At 43.7% G+C, this 18269-nt stretch overlaps 1 protein-coding gene across 1 annotated transcript in view; it reads left to right on the top strand.

Moving 5' to 3' along the window:
- The window catches only part of magi3b (membrane associated guanylate kinase, WW and PDZ domain containing 3b), a gene marked incomplete at both ends in the record, with an annotated part of 266704 nt that overhangs the window by 188540 nt on the left and 59895 nt on the right, over window positions 1-18269 (top strand). Inside the window, 2 exons of the mRNA XM_080728681.1 lie at window positions 7268-7477; window positions 16555-16723. Coding sequence (XP_080584807.1) covers window positions 7268-7477; window positions 16555-16723 — 379 coding nt within the window. The remainder of the gene's footprint in view (window positions 1-7267; window positions 7478-16554; window positions 16724-18269) is intronic.

Below are 18269 nucleotides of genomic sequence, written 5' to 3'. Positions count from 1 at the left end.
CTGCTTACAAATGACATCGCTTAGCTCGTCCATAGCTTCGGATGCATTCACTTCTGGTGGGATGTATACAGCCGTCAGCAACACACAAGGAAATTCTCTGGGTAGGTAAAACGGTCTGCACCGTAGTGTTAAGTGCTCCAGCACCGACGAGCAGTGGTGTGAGACTATGTCCACATTAGTGCACCAAGAGTCGTTGATGTAAAACAGAACACCGCCCGCTTTCGTCTTCCCCGTGTTTGCCATCGAACGGTCCGTGCGGAACACAGAGAAGCCATCTAGCTGTACCGCCCTGTCAGGAACGTCAGCCTTCAGCCACGTCTCCGTGAAACAGAGCACACAGCAGTTCTTTATATCCCTTTCAACGCGTAGCCGGGTTCGGAGGTCGTCCATCTTGTTGTCGATCGCTTGGACGTTTGCCAACAGTATGCTGGGGATGGGTGGTCGCGAAGGGCGTCCACGTAGCTTCACTAGTGAACCCCCTCGCTTCCCTCTCTTCCTCCTATGGCCACGCCATGGTGGAACCGTGCTGCTGTTGTTGTTATACAGTTCTCCCGGCAAATCCGGTCTGAAAACGTCCGAGGCAACAAATCTCAAGTCCAGTAACGTCTGGCGATCGTAGGTCATCGTACAGGACGCATTACGTGCAAAAACAGTGACATACAACATAAAAACCAGCAACAAGGCAAGAGCAGCTCTCAACGTGTCGCCATGCCACGGCGCCATCTTGGAAGAATTACACTATACACCCTCGCCAGAGGTGGCCAGCTCAGGGTGATCAGCCCTGAACTTGCGTCAATCCCGATTAGTCATGAGAATGGCTGACTTCTCACGGGACTTTTCCCTGAGTCAGGCTTAGGCTGACCGCATACCTTCTGGTTTGCTACTTCGGGGCCCAGCAGGGGTTTTCCTCCTCATAAAAAGCCACTGGCTGCTTCTTTCGGCTGCCTCCGATGCAGCTTTGATAGCTGAACGCTGGCTTTGGCCTCTAATTCCCAGGTCTGCAAACAGTCTGGTTGTAGATCTTGCCACAAACCCCCTGCATCCCACCTCCACTGGGGGGACTTCAGTGTTCCAGCCGCGATGTTGTGCTTCAGCAGCGAGCTCAGCATAGCGTAGGTGTTTCCGCTCGTAAGCCTCATCCACTGAGTCCTCCCAGGGTACTGTGAGCTTGATGATGTACACCTTGTTTGTCCTCCAGGGTGGATGCAAGGTATTGTGACGCCATGTGTAACGTCCCTGGGCGAGACTAGTTTTACACCCTGATAGAATGTGCCTTAGGGTGGCTGGCGCACCCCGGGTCTTCACCAAACAACTGGTGTTGGAAGGATTATTGTCTCCACCAGCCGAAGGCTGAGGGAGAGTATGTTTTCCCCTCCGTCCGTCCGTCCGTCCGTCCGTCCGTCCGTCCGTGCGTGCGTGCGTCCTCGCAGTTTGTGAGCGCCAAATCTCAGTCGCCGTTGCCCCGGTCGCTGCCAAAGTGAGCACACACATTCCCTGGATGCCAATCTAGAACCTCTGCCCTAAATTTTTCAAATGGGCCTTTTCTAGCGCCAACTAGTGGCCGATGTTCGCTAAACACATTTCTGTGCACTACTCTTACAGATTTTGTCCAAAAATCCTACAAATCGGTAGGCAATATCTCGACAGTCATGTGATCGACACGAATCTGTCCGATTTTGCATATTCCATCCTGATTGGCTAAGATTGGCTTCCAAAGTTTGTGGGATTGAGCCGTTTTGAACAAAATGCCTCAAATCACAAACGCAAAGTGCAATTATCATGAAATCGCGCACACACGTTCCCACTAGGCCGAGGAAGAAATGCCACTTAATTTTTTTTAATCAGCCTCATGGTGGTGCTATAACAGCCCGATTTGTGGTTTTACCTATAACTCCACCGATCACTTTCAAACTTTGTAAGCGCACTCCCTAGAGGCTAAGGATAAACCTTTGCCCTGCATTTTTCACATCAGCCTTTTATAGCGCCACCTTTTGGCCGACTTATGTAAAACACATTTTTGGATATTACTCCTTGAGATTTTATCCAAAAATCATGCAAATCGGTACACAGTATCTCTATAGTCATGTGATCAAGTCCGATCCATCTGATATTTCATATTCCATCCTGATTGGCTAATATTAGCTTCCAAAGTTTGCAGGATTGCTCCGTTTTTGAACAAAATGCCTCAAATCATCAACGCAGCTTGCGATTACCGTGACATTTGCCACACATATTCCCACTAGGTCAAGGAACAAATGCTACCTTTTTAACATTGTCCTGTTATAGCGCCACCAGCAGGTAGACTTTAGCAAAACACATTTTTGGAACACAATGCTTGAAATCATGCATACAGCGTCCGATTGCCATGAAAGATCTAAGGTGAAGAACATATGCCACCCTTTTTACATTGGCCTATTATACAGTAGCACCACCAGGACGCACGGCCTGGTGGAGACCTGTGCTCGGAAGAGCACTGCTTCTAGTTACAAATTATTTTTAAACTTTAGTTACTAGTTAATAGATTTGTATTATTATTACAAAAAATATAATGGCACTCCTACAAGCTCACAACATGTCGCATTGTGATGCGTTGTGAGCTTGTAGATCTACTATTTTCAATGTTTTTTATAAAATCTGACCACTGGGCTTTTTCCCGGGTTGGGGCAGTAAATGAGTTACGTTCCTATTCATCGGTATTACAATGAAAACGAATCTTTCAAGGTCAAAAAATCTAGTTCCATTCTGTTATAAAGGTATCAAAAAAGTGCAATGATGAGGTGGGGAGCTTAGAAAGGATCCAAGGCAGCTCTGTTCAGTTCAAAGTAGAAAAAGGTTTATTTTAGAAAGTAAAGTTGGTTAAAAAGGAAAGTTTCGGCCAAGTATGGCTTTCATCAGGGGACCCTGATGAAGGCCATACTTGGCCGAAACGCGTTGGTAGTTTTTTTAAAATCTTGCCATGAATTAAAATAAACCTTTTTCTACATTGAACTGAACAGATCTTGCTGCCTTGGATCCTTTCTAAGTTCCCCACCTCATCACTGCACATTTTGTTGATACATTTATAACAGAATGGAACTAGATTTGTTGTCCTATAAGTATTTATACCCTCTCCAAAGAGCACCTGTTTACAGCTTACATTTAATTTTGTAACATTAATGCTATACTGTATAATCACTAAAATCTTGGTGTTTGGTCAATTATTTGGGGGCCCATTTGCAGTATACTCACGGCCCACTTGTTGGCCCCAGCCCAGGCAGGGGCTGACATTTCTAAAAGGGCCTTTTGGTGAAAACATCAAAAATAGCAGACTTCCAAGCTCACAGCGCGTTGCGCTGCGACGCGTTGTGAGCTTGGAGGTCGGCTATTTTCAGTGAATTTCAGGAGAGTTTGGACAAGGCAATTCTCTTGAAAGCCGCCTTCAGGTATGGCATGGCAAGAGGGCATTTGCATTTCTTTCACAATTGTGAAAACTGCGTTCATGGTCTGTATCTGGAGCGGACACTTTTTACAGACGGATAAAGGGGCAGGGGCTCAAGCCCCCTCTGATGTCTATGTGTGCACATGCCTGAGATGCACTGAAAGGATGTGGCAGCTTCAGTCAGTCTTTTGCTGGCTCAACAGCTGTGTGGCAGCACAGCCTATCATATCACCGGACAAGCTCCCCCGCCTGTTAGCTTCACAGCCCACCCCCCCACCCCACCCCACCCCACCCCACCCCACCACCCCACCCCACCCCACCCCACTTCAAAATGGTAAATGGCGCCGCGAATGTCGGCTGACTTCGTTTACATTCACACATAACGCCTGCGCACCCCTGTGTCAGCGACACACATTTATCGGGGGCCAAGGGACATGTGTTTGTAAGTAATTAATCACAGACGCAGCGTCTGGCTGATGAATGCCAGCATGCGGTGGGAGGCAGGCGGGGCGGGACGGGGGGTGGGGGAGGCTGAGGGAGGAGGGGGGGGGGGGGGGGGGGCATTAGCTGGCAGGCCAAATCTCTCTTTTCTATCGCCGCCGCGCCGCCCCTGTTAATGAAGCCGTCTTAGACAAAATGCAGATGAGTGTCACTGGGTGACCATGCAGGCACACAGCCTGTATCCTTACTGTCTGGCCAGAAACCTTGTATCACAATATCCACACTTCAGCTTTTTATGTTTGTTTGTTTTTGGTATTACATGATTGCCCCAGGGGTCATCAATATGTCTGTACACCGTGGCAAATCTGAGATATACATCGAAATGTTCTTATTTTGATGATAATACTCAATTACCGAAGTCTGGTTTTCTTCAGAATATGTATGATGCTATAATAGTGTCATACCACTGGTACTATTGGTTCTCAAATGCTTCATTTGCATTCAATTTTCAATTTAGGCATTTAGCAGACACTCTTAATCCAGAACAATTTACAATAGCAAGGTAATAACCCTTATGGGTACATTTTGTTCCACTCTCAGAGTTACAGAGCTGTTATGGTCATTCAGGGCTAGCTGACAGTGTACAAATACACAAAAATCTGTACACTGGGAAACCTTGACATTTTAAAGTTTGAGAAACACTGTGCTACAGTATGTATATGTATATGAGCTGCTAAGTGATCTGGTATTTAAGGGTTTTGTAAATATTGAACCAATGAAAGGTATATTAACAAGAGCTCGTGACTAATAATAACATTGAATTCATTGGAAAACAGCTTATTTATTCATGTATTTATTTTTCCTGAAAAGTAACATATTTGGACATACAAGGTTTCCAGACAACACAAGGTTTCCAGACAACGATAGGGAGGAGAGGAGGGCATTTCTCTCTCTCTCTCTCTCCCCCCCACCTTTATTCCCCCTCCTCATCCTCATCCTCCTGTTTCTGCTGCTAGTTTGATGGAGATGAGCATGGCTGCATTAACCCACTTTGCTGTACTATAGTGAGGAGGATGCCTGGGGATATGAGGCTTTGACAGAGAGAGAGAGCTCCTATCAAAGACATGGCAAAGTGTGCCCATGTATCGGGCCTCAAAAAGTAACTAAGTACATTTACTCAGTTTACTTACAGTAAGTATAATTTTGAGATATTTGTACTTTAACTTCAGTATTTCCAATACTTTTACTTCTACACCACGACATCTCAGAGGCAATTATTTTACTTTTACTCCACTACAATTATTTGACAACTTTAGTTACTAGCTACTTTGTAGATTTTTATTATTACAAAACATACATTAACCACTTCAGCCCTATATACATTTCAGCCATTTGAAAATAGCTGATCTACAAGCTCACAATGCATCGCGATGTGACGCATTATGAGCTTGCACTTCAGTACATTTTCATGCCTTTTGTACTTTTACTCAAGTACATTTTGAATTCCGAACTTTTACTTGTAACAGAGTGTTTCTAGATTGCATTATTGATAATTCTACTTACTGTAAGTAAAATGTGAGTACCGGTACTTTTTCTACTTCAGTCAAAAAGCTGCTGAAAGGGCTGGTTAGATCCCTCCTGAGTGTTCGTTTCTCTTTGCTGCTTTGTGCATCCCTCATCGATGTATCGCCTTTGTATCAAAGCCGAAAAGATTGGTAGCTGATGCTTAATGCCCCTGTCTCTCTCTCTCACAGTGTTTTTCTATTGTCTGCTCATCCCCTATCTATGCTATTGTATATCAAAGGATCATAATGGTGTTATCCCATCCATAGCCCGGCCCAAATCTAAAGATCAGCTTCACACAGGGTAATTCATTTGCTGAAAACCTCAATATCCCAGTGGTGTCTCTTCCTATTCTTTAATTAAGCTAATTATTAAGAATTAAGATGAAGCGACTCTATCAGGCGATTACTGCTTAGGACAGCCAGTAAATATTTGACCTCAGAAAATGAATTGCCAAAAAACGTAATTAGGTAAAAAATGCATAAACACATCTGACAGGGTGGCATTTATAAGCATAAAGAATAACTGTGGCAAAATGATGTGCACATTATTCTGTAGCTCAATCCTAATGGAGTTTGGATAATTACTCATTTCTAGGCCTAAATTGAGTCACACAGACTGCTCACCCAGCCTGGATAGATCACCCCATGAGTACCGCATGAGTAAATGATTTAACCAGGCTTTTTTAGCACTATTTTCCTCGCCTGTGCAGAGCGCTATTATCCCCACTGCATATTTATAATCTCCACTAGCAGCCTTTTCTCCATTAGAAAAACCATTGCTAGCTCAGAGATTAGATAATTGCTGCTGTACTCATTGATCAGTGTAATTTGCTGGCAGATTCCAGGTGAAGTGAATGTAAGGTTATTCGATTCATGGCAGCTGTGCAGAGAGCAGCTACCCTCGGAAAGCAATGTGGGGGGTTCCAGGAAGGGAGTGAGCTTAATCAGTAAAAAGAAAATCACACCATTGTGAACTGAGCGGTGGTGTCCATTAATTTCAAGGCTGTGTGTGTGTGTGTGTGTGTGTGTGTGTGTGTGTGTGTGTGTGTGTGTGTGTGTGTGTGTGTGTGTGTGTGTGTGTGTGTGTGTGTGTGCGTGTGCGTGCGTGTGCATGCGTGGATGCATGCATGTACAGTACATTTCAAGGCTGCTCAACAGCACCTCTCTGGTCACTCAACGGTATTGCAGGCCTGGCTCAGTCTACATACAGACAGACAGACAGACACACACGGACGGATACACGCATACACATACAGCCACGCTATGGAGACTGTGTGACCACTGCTCAAAATAAAAAAAGCAAGCAGACTTCTGAAATTAACTGTGCTAAAGAGTGAAATGTGATTACTATGAGGGAGTTAATTAGGGTTGTTTTTCACAGTTAAGACATTACTGCCCAGTTGCTTTTTTACGAAAATGTGCTACTAGGGCTGCGTCTCCCAGAAACGTTATTGGTTCCACTGTACCTGAAAACTGTACTTTTGGTAGTTAAAGTTGATTATAGCTCCTTTAACCACTTCAGCCCTATATACATTTTGGCCATTTGAAAATAGGCGATCTACAAGCTCACATGCAACGCATTGTGAGCTTGTAGATCTGCTATATTCTGAAGCTTTTTCCACATTTGAAAACGTGAAATGGGACATTCAAGTACTTTTACTTTTGGTACTTCAAGTACATACCAATACTTTTGTAATTATACGACCAGTACAGTTTGAATTCCGCACTTTTACTTGTAACAGAGTATTTCTACGTTGCAGTATTGATACTTTTACTTACGTAAGAAATGTGAGTACTTTTTCCACCACTGATTGTGAAGCCCTGGTTGTGCTCCTTCCTCCAGGTAACTACTATGGGACCCCCAAGCCCCCTGCAGAGCCCAACCTGGTGCAGCCGGACCTGGTGGACCAGGTGCTGTTCGACGAGGACTTTGACGGCGAGGTCCCCAGGAAGCGCACCACCTCCGTCAGCAAGATGGACCGCAAGGATAGCATGGTTCCTGCCGAGGAGGACGACGACGAAGAGAGGCCACCACTGGTCAACGGACTACCTGGTCAGTCACACACTGTAGGACTGCATGGTCAGTCACACACTGTAGGACTGCATGGTCAGTCACACACTGTAGGACCGCCGGTCAGTCACACACTGTAGGACTGTCTGGTCAGTCACACACTGTAGGACCGTCTGGTCAGTCAGTCACACACTGTAGGACTGTCTGGTCAGTCACACACTGTAGGACCGTCTGGTCAGTCAGTCACACACTGTAGGACTGTCTGGTCAGTCACCCACTGTAGGACTGTCTGGTCAGTCACACACTGTAGGACTGTCTGGTCACCTTTACACACTGTAGGACAGCCTGGTCAGTCACACACTGTAGGACTGCCTGGTCAGTCACACACTGTAGGACTGCCTGGTCAGTCACACACTGTAGGACCGTCTGGTCAGTCACACACTGTAGGACTGTCTGGTCAGTCACACACTGTAGGACTGTCTGGTCAGTCACACACTGTAGGACTGCATGGTCAGTCACACACTGTAGGACTGTCTGGTCAGTCACACACTGTAGGACTGTCTGGTCAGTCACACACTGTAGGACTGTCTGGTCAGTCACACACTGTAGGACTGTCTGGTCAGTCACACACTGTAGGACTGCATGGTCAGTCACACACTGTAGGACTGTCTGGTCAGTCACACACTGTAGGACTGTCTGGTCAGTCACACACTGTAGGACCGCCTGGTCAGTCACACACTGTAGGACTGTCTGGTCAGTCACACACTGTAGGACTGTCTGGTCAGTCACACACTGTAGGACTGTCTGGTCAGTCACACACTGTAGGACTACCTGGTCAGTCACACACTGTAGGACTGTCTGGTCAGTCACACACTGTAGGACTACCTGGTCAGTCACACACTGTAGGACTGTCTGGTCAGTCACACACTGTAGGGCTGCAACTAGGGGTGTAACGATATAGTAACTGAATCGAAAGATCGATTTTAATTTGCAATGATCTACTATATCGTTTGCAAAAGCAAAACGATGTATTGTATTCAATTGTAAGAGGGAAAATGCAAAAGGTCTATCGATAAATGTGTGTAATCTCTGGATGGTTGCAGCCTGCAACCATCCATGATGTTCTATTGTAGTGGTTTTCAACATTTTCATGTCCATTTCAGGTCCATTGTTTATTCAGCATTTGAGCCATGAACCACCATTTGATGAGATAAATAGCCTCAGATAACAGGCAAAATCACAATTCATCTACATTCTCTAATTGTGTAGACTTCTTGAAAATTAAGTAATGCAGGTGTTTAACGATAATGTAACTCTTGAGAGCGTAAAATGGAAACAAATGGACCCGTAAGTGTCCATTTGTTTCCATTTTACAGTACACTTTCACTAGTTAAAGAACTATAAGGGTCCATTTGGTTACCAACTCGCCATCATTTAGCTGGGAACCACCTGGAACCCCCTTAACACATCGGATGCCCACGTTAATTCAGGGTTTACCCTCACAGGGGCCCATCGTCTCCATGGCAACACGTCATTTACGTACCTTCGCTTCGTGGAAAAAGTATCCGTAATACGTTGAGTAAATGTAATCCAAGTATGTCCAGTTTATTTTCACGATCTTTTCTTTCAGTCAGGACAGCTTTTTACCAATCTTGGGCCACAGCGTGTGTATCACGGGCGGTAGAAAGGGTCGCGTTTTGAACATGGTGATTGAAAAAGCTAGACCAGGAGAGGAATCCGCCATGTTACGTTACCTCCGCAGCGTCACTGGGAAAATAGTATCCATGATACGAGTAAATGTAATCCACGGATGTCCTGTTTATTTTTACGATAAAGTTTTCTTTCAGTTAGGACATCTTTTTATCAAACCTGGGCCACAGCGTTTGTGTCACGGTAGGTAGAAAGGACCGCGCATTGAACATGGTGATTGAAAAAGCTAGACTAGGAGAAGAATCCGCCATGTTACGTGTATCTCCGCCGAGACTCCGTTACTGGGAAAATACTAGTATCCATGATACATAGGAGTCGTGCTAGCCTGCGAGGGGAGGACGATAGAATGCAGTGCAGGATAGGAACAGAAGCTTGTGATTGGCTGCAGGGAGACTGCACATCCTGGTCACATGTACCGCGCTGCATTTTGGGAAATGTAGTGTTTTTCCCATATTGTTGGCGTTTGATCACCGTGGTAGAGCCTTCATTGCGGTAGCAATGTACAGTAACTACAGTATTGTAAAACGCGTCAAACGCGTCGTGGGCACTGGGGCTGGGCGTCCAGAGACATCAAAGAGATTGGCGTGTAGACACCACGTGGGCACCCGATGTGTTAAGAAAGCTTCTGCTATTTTCAGCACAGTGGTGTTGAGCAAAAATAGTGTAAATAGATAAACTACAAGCTCAATACAATGTGTTGTGAGCTTGTAGATCTGATTTCAACTATTTATTTATTTTTTGCCTATACTGAAACGCCCCAAATAGGGATTCATTATTAACTGATAATTCTATTAAATTATCAATTATCTGTAATGTGTTTATAAAATTGATTCAATCGATTAGTTCAATTAACTGTTGCACCAAGCAGGTGATGTCATACTAGGAGATATCGGGCATTTCCATCTTCGTTCATCAGTTCCGCCAGTATTGCGATTCACTTCGCTTGGAATGCGGCTTTAGTCCCAGGCTTGCAGTGGCTTCAGACTGCATGCATTGTGACTACAGAGATACCAATTAGTTTTCAACTTGCCGCTGGGTTTAATGCAGCGTGCTCATCAGAGCGAGTCACACAAGGCGGTATTGAAGTTGTGTTATTGTTGAGGTAATGGGAGATCATTTACTTTAGTATCAGAATGATTATCTTTCCCTAGCTGGCACTCCAATCTACAACTCCATCTGCGAGTCAGGGCAGTGTGCATAAGAAGGCTTCAATTAATACTTTTATGGCGTGTTTTTTTTACCTCTTTAGATACCAGATGGGTGGAATTTGACAACATAATGAGGTTCTGGAATATCTTTGAAAAATGCCAGGAGAGCGCTTAATTGCAACCCTGTTGTTTACTTCTCTTTAATGATGATTTCATCTTTTCTGTAGTTGTGAACGCCACCCCATCTGGGCTGGCACTCCTTGCAAGTAAAAACAAACACAGTGTATTATCTGTTACTGTTGATTTAACTTTGGCATACGCCATGCTTAGTGGCTAAGCAAATTGGGAGAAGCTACACCTCCCCCCAAACTAAAAGAGGGGTGAAAAGTTAAGCTCCCAGGGGCCCTGAGCTGACAAGAGCTCCCAGACAATGTTGTTGATACATTGTATTATTTAATTAGTGTGAGGAATCTAATGTGACAGGTGGTCATGGGGCCAAGAACTCCCCCTACATACACTAGACCTTTTCGCATAAACGTCAGTGGTGGAAAAAGTATTAAATACTGCAATGTAGAAGTTCTCTGTTACAAGTAAAAGTCCGGAATTCAAAGTTTACTCTAGAATGGCAGACTCACTCGCTAGCTTCCGCCGTGGTCTGAAGACTCGCCTACTCAGACTCACCTCTTCAGACTGACCTCTTCGCATCGCAACGTATTGTGAGCTTGCAGATCGGCTATTTTCAAATGTCCTAAATGTATATAGTGGTTAATGTATGTTTTGTAATGACAATGTAAATCTACAAAGTAACTAGTAACTTTCATATAATCGTATTGGAGTAAAAGTACAATACTTTCCTATGAGATGTAGTGTAGTAGAATTAAAAGTATTGGAAATTGGAAATACTCCAGTAAAGTAAAAGTACCTCAAAACTGTACTTAAGTACAGTAAATGTGCTTAGTTACGTAACATCTAGCACAATAGCATTGTTCGTGCACCAGTGACAGTAATCCACATTTCAGTGGCCAGACCTTCTAACCTTCGAGTGCAGTACAGTGTGTGTCTAGTCGGATTTGAGAAATAGACATTGCGAGGACACAAGGACAAGTTTCCTGGTCCTCACACAAGAGAAATGGTTCTTTAATCATTAGAAATATGTATTTTTTGCTTACAGTTAGGAAAATATTAAGGTTGGAGTTAGGTTCCGAAGTAGGCATTTTATAGGTTACTGAAGGTAGGGATTACGGTTGTACCTGTATGCTGATTTAAACTAAGTTGGGTGCCGTGTCGCACACCGGAAATAACCGATCTACAAGCTCACAAACGTTGTGCTGTTATGAGCTTGTAGATCTGCAATTATTTGAATTAGACATTGAGTTCAGAATGGTATTCTGTGTACTGTGTGTGTGATCAATGAGGGCAGAGCTCTCCTCTTGGCTCTCCAAGGAGCACATCTGTCCTTGATGCACACAAGGAGAACAGAAATAGGTTACACATCTCTCACCATACACAGCACCTGGCTTCTATTGGAGAGTAAACTACCAGACAAGTCTGAGTTATAAAACAGGACTGTATTTTATTATCTGAAGTGTTTCATTTTCCCAAAATCAGATAACCACCATTAGAGCTGTCCAAAAATGGTCTGACATTTTAACTTAAATCATACAAACCAAATAACATTAAATTGTGAAAATTGTATTTGAATGTGAAAAGCTAAAAAGCTAAAAAATATATATATACATTTTCAGAACATCATATAAAACGCATGGCATGCCTATTCTTTGAGTTGAAAAGAGACAATAATTAGATGAACAAGAACGTGGCAGAGTTTGGAATCCAGCACGGCCACGGAGAGGGTGTTAAGCTCTCCAAGCAATCTAAAAAGTCCCGTTGGAAACCAACAGCGACCAAATGAGTTTGGCCAGATGTCCAGCATAGCTCCATCTAAACAGCCAAGTCACATTCTCATGTTTTACTCCTCCCACCACAAGCTCACTACAGTACACACACATATGGTTGCTGTTGGGCCAGAAACCTCATATCTCCATCTTTCAACATATATATCTTTTTTCTTTTTGTAAATGAATGCCCTACTTTGTCGTCCGAGAGTGTCGCACAAAAGTAGTGAAAATAACCGACCTACGAGCAAGATCTGCTAAATTTTCTATTTTAGAAAATTCTTGAAAGTGAATGTGTGTCAGTGGCTTTTTATGGCATCTTTACAACACATCATCTTTTTACAATTTAGGCATTTGGCAGATGCCAACGCTTAATCCAGAGCGAGTTACAATAATCAAAGGTAATACATCAACATCAATACAAAGTACTGTAATACATCAATACATCAAAACTTTTTTTTTTTTTTCATAGAATCCAGCATCAATTATGAAGGGATAAACATATGCATCATGAAAAAAAAAAAAAACAATCACCAGATAAATGTACAACAACATAAACACACAACTCAAAAAACAATAAAATAAATACATACAGACAAACGTAAACCCACCCACTCATTTTCCCCGGACCAACATTGTAATTATAGTGCATACCTGTGCCAGTTCAATACCACTATGTAAGGACCTCTTGAATCATATCTTTATAGTCCAGTCATTTTAGGCCAAAATGAGGCTAAACCTCAAACAAATTGCAATAGTAGCAAACTCAACTGATTTTGTATCCTCAATATGTCCTTAGTGAGAGAAAATAAGTCCCAAGGAATCCCACCAGGGCAAAGTTTTTAAAACGACCTACCTACCTTCACTTACTATACACTACAATATAAAGGAAAAAATGACTGAAAAAAAATCTGCTTTAAGTGGGATGTGAGGGGTCAAACTAAGGGTTTTTAATTATTCTGAATCCATTGCAAGCATTTGTTTTGCACGAAAAACATTCCTTGGGCAAGAAATGGCCACTCAAAACGAAGGTTTAGTGATGAGTCATCAATTTGTTTTCCATGCAAAACAAATGTTTGCAATGGATTCAGAATAATTAAAAACCCCTAGTTTGACCCCTCACATCCCACTTAAAGCAGATTTTTTTTCAGTAATTTTTTCCTTTATATTGTAGTGTATAGTAAGTGAAGGTAGGATGAGGATACAGAATCAGTTGAGTTTGCTACTATTGCAATTTGTTTGAGGTTTTTTCATATAATGACTGGACTATTAAGCTTATCTGCAATACCAGACCATACACAAATATATTGAATGCATAGAAATAGTAATCTATAGTAACTCCCCCAAAAAATATATATAATAAATGCTATCTAAATTACATGTATGGTCATTGAGGGTAGGCAAGTGTTACGGTAATTGCTATGGGCTTAGGTTAGGTTAGGTGGAGTCTGAAGAGGTGAGTCTTCAGACCACTGCGAAAGCTAGCGAGTGAGTCTGCCATTCTTGTCTTGGGGTTTTTAGTGAGGGTTCTGTCAGCATCCCTGTGTTAGCTGATCTGAGTGAACGGGTGGGGTTGTAGGGGTTGATCAGGCTTTGGAGGTAAGGAGGTGCCATACCTTTTGCTGCTTTGAAGGTCAACATCAGTGTTTTTGTGCGGGCAGCAAACCGGGAGCCAGTGGATGGGATGGAGAAGGGGGAGAGACATGTGAGAATTTTGGCTGATTGAAGACCAATCATGATGTAGCATTTTGGATCGATTGGAAAGGCTTAAGTGCACATGCCGGGAGGCCAGTGAGGAGAGAGTTTACAGTAGTCGAGTTTTGATATGACTGATGTCTACAACCTACTGTACAACCACCTGCTCAGGTATTTAGATGAAGAGAACAACAGTATGTACCTAACCCAGGGATCATCAATATGTCTGTACAAAATGTTTCTGTGGCAAGACTTGGCCTTGTCCGTGGAACATTTTAGACTTTCTTTTACATAACATCATAATGTTTTGATCAGAAGAGACCCAATTGCTGAATGTCAGTCTCAAGGTTATCTATCCAGTAGTTCTCAAATTATTTTATTTCCAAGGACCCCCCATAACTCGGAGACTGTCTCATTTGTACAGAGTTATACCTGCACCCATTACCCAAGAGTCTCTGCAAGTAGGGTTGGCTCTTTATGTGTTTCTGGTTATATTTTTGTCTGCTCATATTGCATGGCCATGGCAAAGATTTTATTTGGACAAAAATAAAAAAGCCAGCCTGGCGATGGGCCTAACCTAACTGTGCAGGGATGTCGCCAGTCAAGTGTTCTAACAGACTAAAAATAAGCAGGGCTCTGGAATGTGGCCATTAGTTTTCCCCAATCGTAAAATGTTTAATTAGCCCCCTTTGTCTGCCCTGCCCTGTAGTCTCCATATATCTATATTATTTAACAAGAGCTTCGCTCGCTTTCTCTCACTCTGCCTTTTATGTGAAGTGCGTATATTCAGCTGTCTGGGTACAGTACTTACACTGACAGAGGCATTAGCCTAAGTTGGACAGGAAAGACCTTTGTTAGTTGGCAAGAGAAATGGGTTCAGAATTATTCCCCCCCATTTTCTTTCTTTTTAAGAATAGCTCACCAGTTCACCAGTCCTGCAGAACAGATTACACCACATCCACCACTTAGAACCCTAGCGTTCCTATTCTGGGGGCAAACATTCAGTGAAAATAGCAGATCTACAAGCTTGTACATCTGCTATTTTAGACTAAAATATTTGACGTGGAAGGAAAAAGGGGGGGAAAGGAGAGGGCCTAGTAGACCAGAGCTTTGGGGGCCACTCCGATCAACATAAATGAAGTAGGGCAGCAGTCTTCAACAAGGGGTCCGGGACCCCTAGGGGGACCTCAGAGTTACTACAGGGGGTCCTCCAAATCTTTTTGTGGTAAAAACTTTCTTTCTCCTTTTTTATAATAACCACTTGAACCCTAGGGTCCATTTTCTGAGAACTTTAGACAAAAATAGCAGATCTACTAGCTCACAACGCCTCGCAGGCTATTTTCGGAGGTTCGATGTAGAGGGGAAAAAGAGCAGACTACATGTATACAGAGTGAAAGGTAAAGTTTATTAAGTATTGACGGTTCAAATTTGCCTGGCGTTGCCAGCCTCTATCACACACTTCGTTTTGGGAAGAGAGTCTGGGATTTCAGGAAGAGTTTTCATTTCTGGGGTTTGAATATCAGAAGTCCATATTTCAAAATATTACAATATTACACGAAACCACTCAAAACAAGGATTTATAATAGAGAAATGTCAACCCTCTGAAGTCAGAGTTGCTTGAAGTCCAGTGGGAAGTTTCCGCTGTCAGTTATGCTTTGGGGTTCTATGGCATCTGCAATGCTTTTTTACACAATATTCTAATTTCTTTAGATGGATCTGTTAGAACATTGCAGCGGTTCTGAATTATCCCTATGGTGCACCTGTAGAAGCAGAGTATTCTGGAGACATCATGCCTAACCATGTGCGTGTGTGCGTGCGTGCATGCGTGGGTGCGTGTGTGCAAGATCTGCAGGCAAGATCGAATTAAAAAAAAAGCACATTAGCTGATACAAAATCTGGGGATGCGTGTGGACTGGGGAGATGCCTTTCACGGAAAGCGTTATTTATTTATTTATTTTATTTTATGTGTAACCCATCTTTCATCAGCCTCTATACTGAGGAGGTTACACAAAGGCACACACAAAGGCAAAACCGGATGAAAGAGTCTGATGTTTCATCCCCTTGTATTACTCATCTTCAGAGGGGAGGCATGAAGTGGTAAGTGAATTAGGAAGGGCCTTTGTTGTATAGATGCTACATGTTCATTGTGAGGCAGTTTCTCATTATATGGAGACATGGGGGGAAAGACTACAAAAGCAATACCATCGTGTAGAAAATCGCCCCGGGGCTCCTATGGCCCTCTTCTAATGTGAATCCCCCTCTCTATCATTGCCGCCCCTGGGCAGAGTACACACACACACACACACACACACACACACACACACACACACACACACACACACACACACACACACACACACACACGCACGCGCAAGGTGCACACATGCAAATGCAGAACAGCATTTGGGCGTGCCGGGCACAGGACCCATCACTTGCATGCAAATGCCCTCGCCCTCCTACAGTCCCTCCTCATTACCATCGCTATTGACATATTTTTCCGTGTCAAAAAGAAAGAAAGAAAAAAGAACAGGAAAAGGCAGGCTTGGAGATCAGACTAAACCCTCTGTTCTGTCATCTCTCAGGCTTTCTTCTGTGTCTTTAACACATTTTAACACCCCCCACCCAACCATCATTAATTCCCTCCTCTGCACGTCTATATTCTTCTCTCCAGAGCTCAAAGAAGGGGCATCTTGGAGGAAGACGGTGCCGAGCTACACGCAGACCAGCAGTAGCCTCGATTTCCGTACGTGGAGCTCCCTTCCACGGGATGACAGCCTGGAGCCCCTGCCCCTCAACTGGGAGATGGCCTACACTGAGACCGGCATGGTCTACTTCATAGAGTGAGTTGTTCTCTTGAGTTGTTTTACCACGTATGGACTTGAGGTTCACGTTCACCTAAGCTCTTGAAGAGTTTGATCTGCGGATAGAAAACAAGACTAAAGGGCTTTGCACACAGGCGTGATTTTCAACAATTGTGTTTTTTCCGTTTGCTGCATGATTAAAACGCATTGGATTTGGTGTGCAATGCTGTGCGATCAGAATGCAGGTGCTTGGTTGATTGGCGATTCACATCTGTATTTCACACAAAATGATTTGTGTGAATTTGTGCTAGAACCTGAGCAATTTACCTGAATAGCCTATAATCACCCATGTTATAACATGCAATTGTCTATAGAGGCTAAGTGACAATGACTGTGGTCTTCTATTAGCCTAGTTCCAGACCCTGAATCGCTAGCCACACCCCTTTAATTTTTTTGTTTGGCGATTCAGGTCTAGCATCGCTCTCATTGAGGAGGGCCTGCCTCGGTTGAAAATCCGATCGGCGAATCAGCGCCGTGAATCAGCGTATTGTGATCAGCATGGGTGGGGGTTTCCCAGAACTCATGTGTGTTTCCAAGTACACCAGCGCCGCCGCCGTACCGTACCGCGCATCGTGTCGCGATAAAATGCGGTAAATTGCGGTAAAATGCGATCGTATCGATCTCGCTATGAAACACCAGTAGCAGGCATGTTATGTTGTGTTTGATTACTAGTTCGCAGTGCTCCTATTCTGACTGTGTCTTTGGTTAGCAAGTAGCACTAGCAAGCAACAGGCTAGCCACTAGCCAGTCACACATAACAACACTATGTCATGTGTTGGTCGGTGAACCAATCGCTGAAGACTGCCTCTTTTTGGCAACGCCCATCCCTGCAAACGCCGTAGGCGGAACCGAGTTTAGACTGAATAATGAAGTGAAACGAAATGTTAATTCAGGCTGAGTGTCAGGCTAGTCTTCTATGGTTAGTTGTGGATTTGGGAATGTATTTTCTCTGCTGTCGCACGCTAGTAAATGCTCAGACATGCATTTGGAGCAGCCTTTTGCAGGGATTTCATTAGACCAATTTAGCCTTGGCGCACAGCGGAGGCAAAATTGCAGACATTGCTAGACATCTGAAGTATGTATCACAATGGCATAATGTAGTTGTGTTTTCCATCATGTACGTGCAGTGGGTTTCAAAGTGGGGTCAGGGGATCCCTAGAGGTCCTTGAGAGAGTTCCAGGGGGTCCCCAACAAATTGAGTTCATTAAATTATTCAGCCCTATTTAAACTTTGGTGATTTAAGTATATGTTGATGCCAATACTTTTGTACTTTTACTCAAGTTGTAATTTTGATTACAGGACTGTTACAGAGTATTTTCTACATTGCAGTATTGATACTTTTACTTAATACTCTGGAAGTTGCTCAACTACTGCTCAGTAGCGGTATTTTTTTTCCCGGCCGTTTTTCACCTGGGGTCGCCGCGGACCACCGGAGCGGGGCCGCGGACCATCGCCTCCGCCTGCATCCGTAAAGGGGTCTTGCGTCCCTCTGCGACCAGGCGTTGGAGAGTAACAGGCTAGACTC

The sequence above is a fragment of the Nannobrachium achirus genome (genome assembly GCF_963921795.1).
Source record: "Nannobrachium achirus genome assembly, chromosome: 6".
NCBI classification, from domain to species: Eukaryota; Metazoa; Chordata; class Actinopteri; order Myctophiformes; family Myctophidae; genus Nannobrachium; species Nannobrachium achirus.
This window is presented reverse-complemented; position numbering and strand designations above follow the sequence as displayed.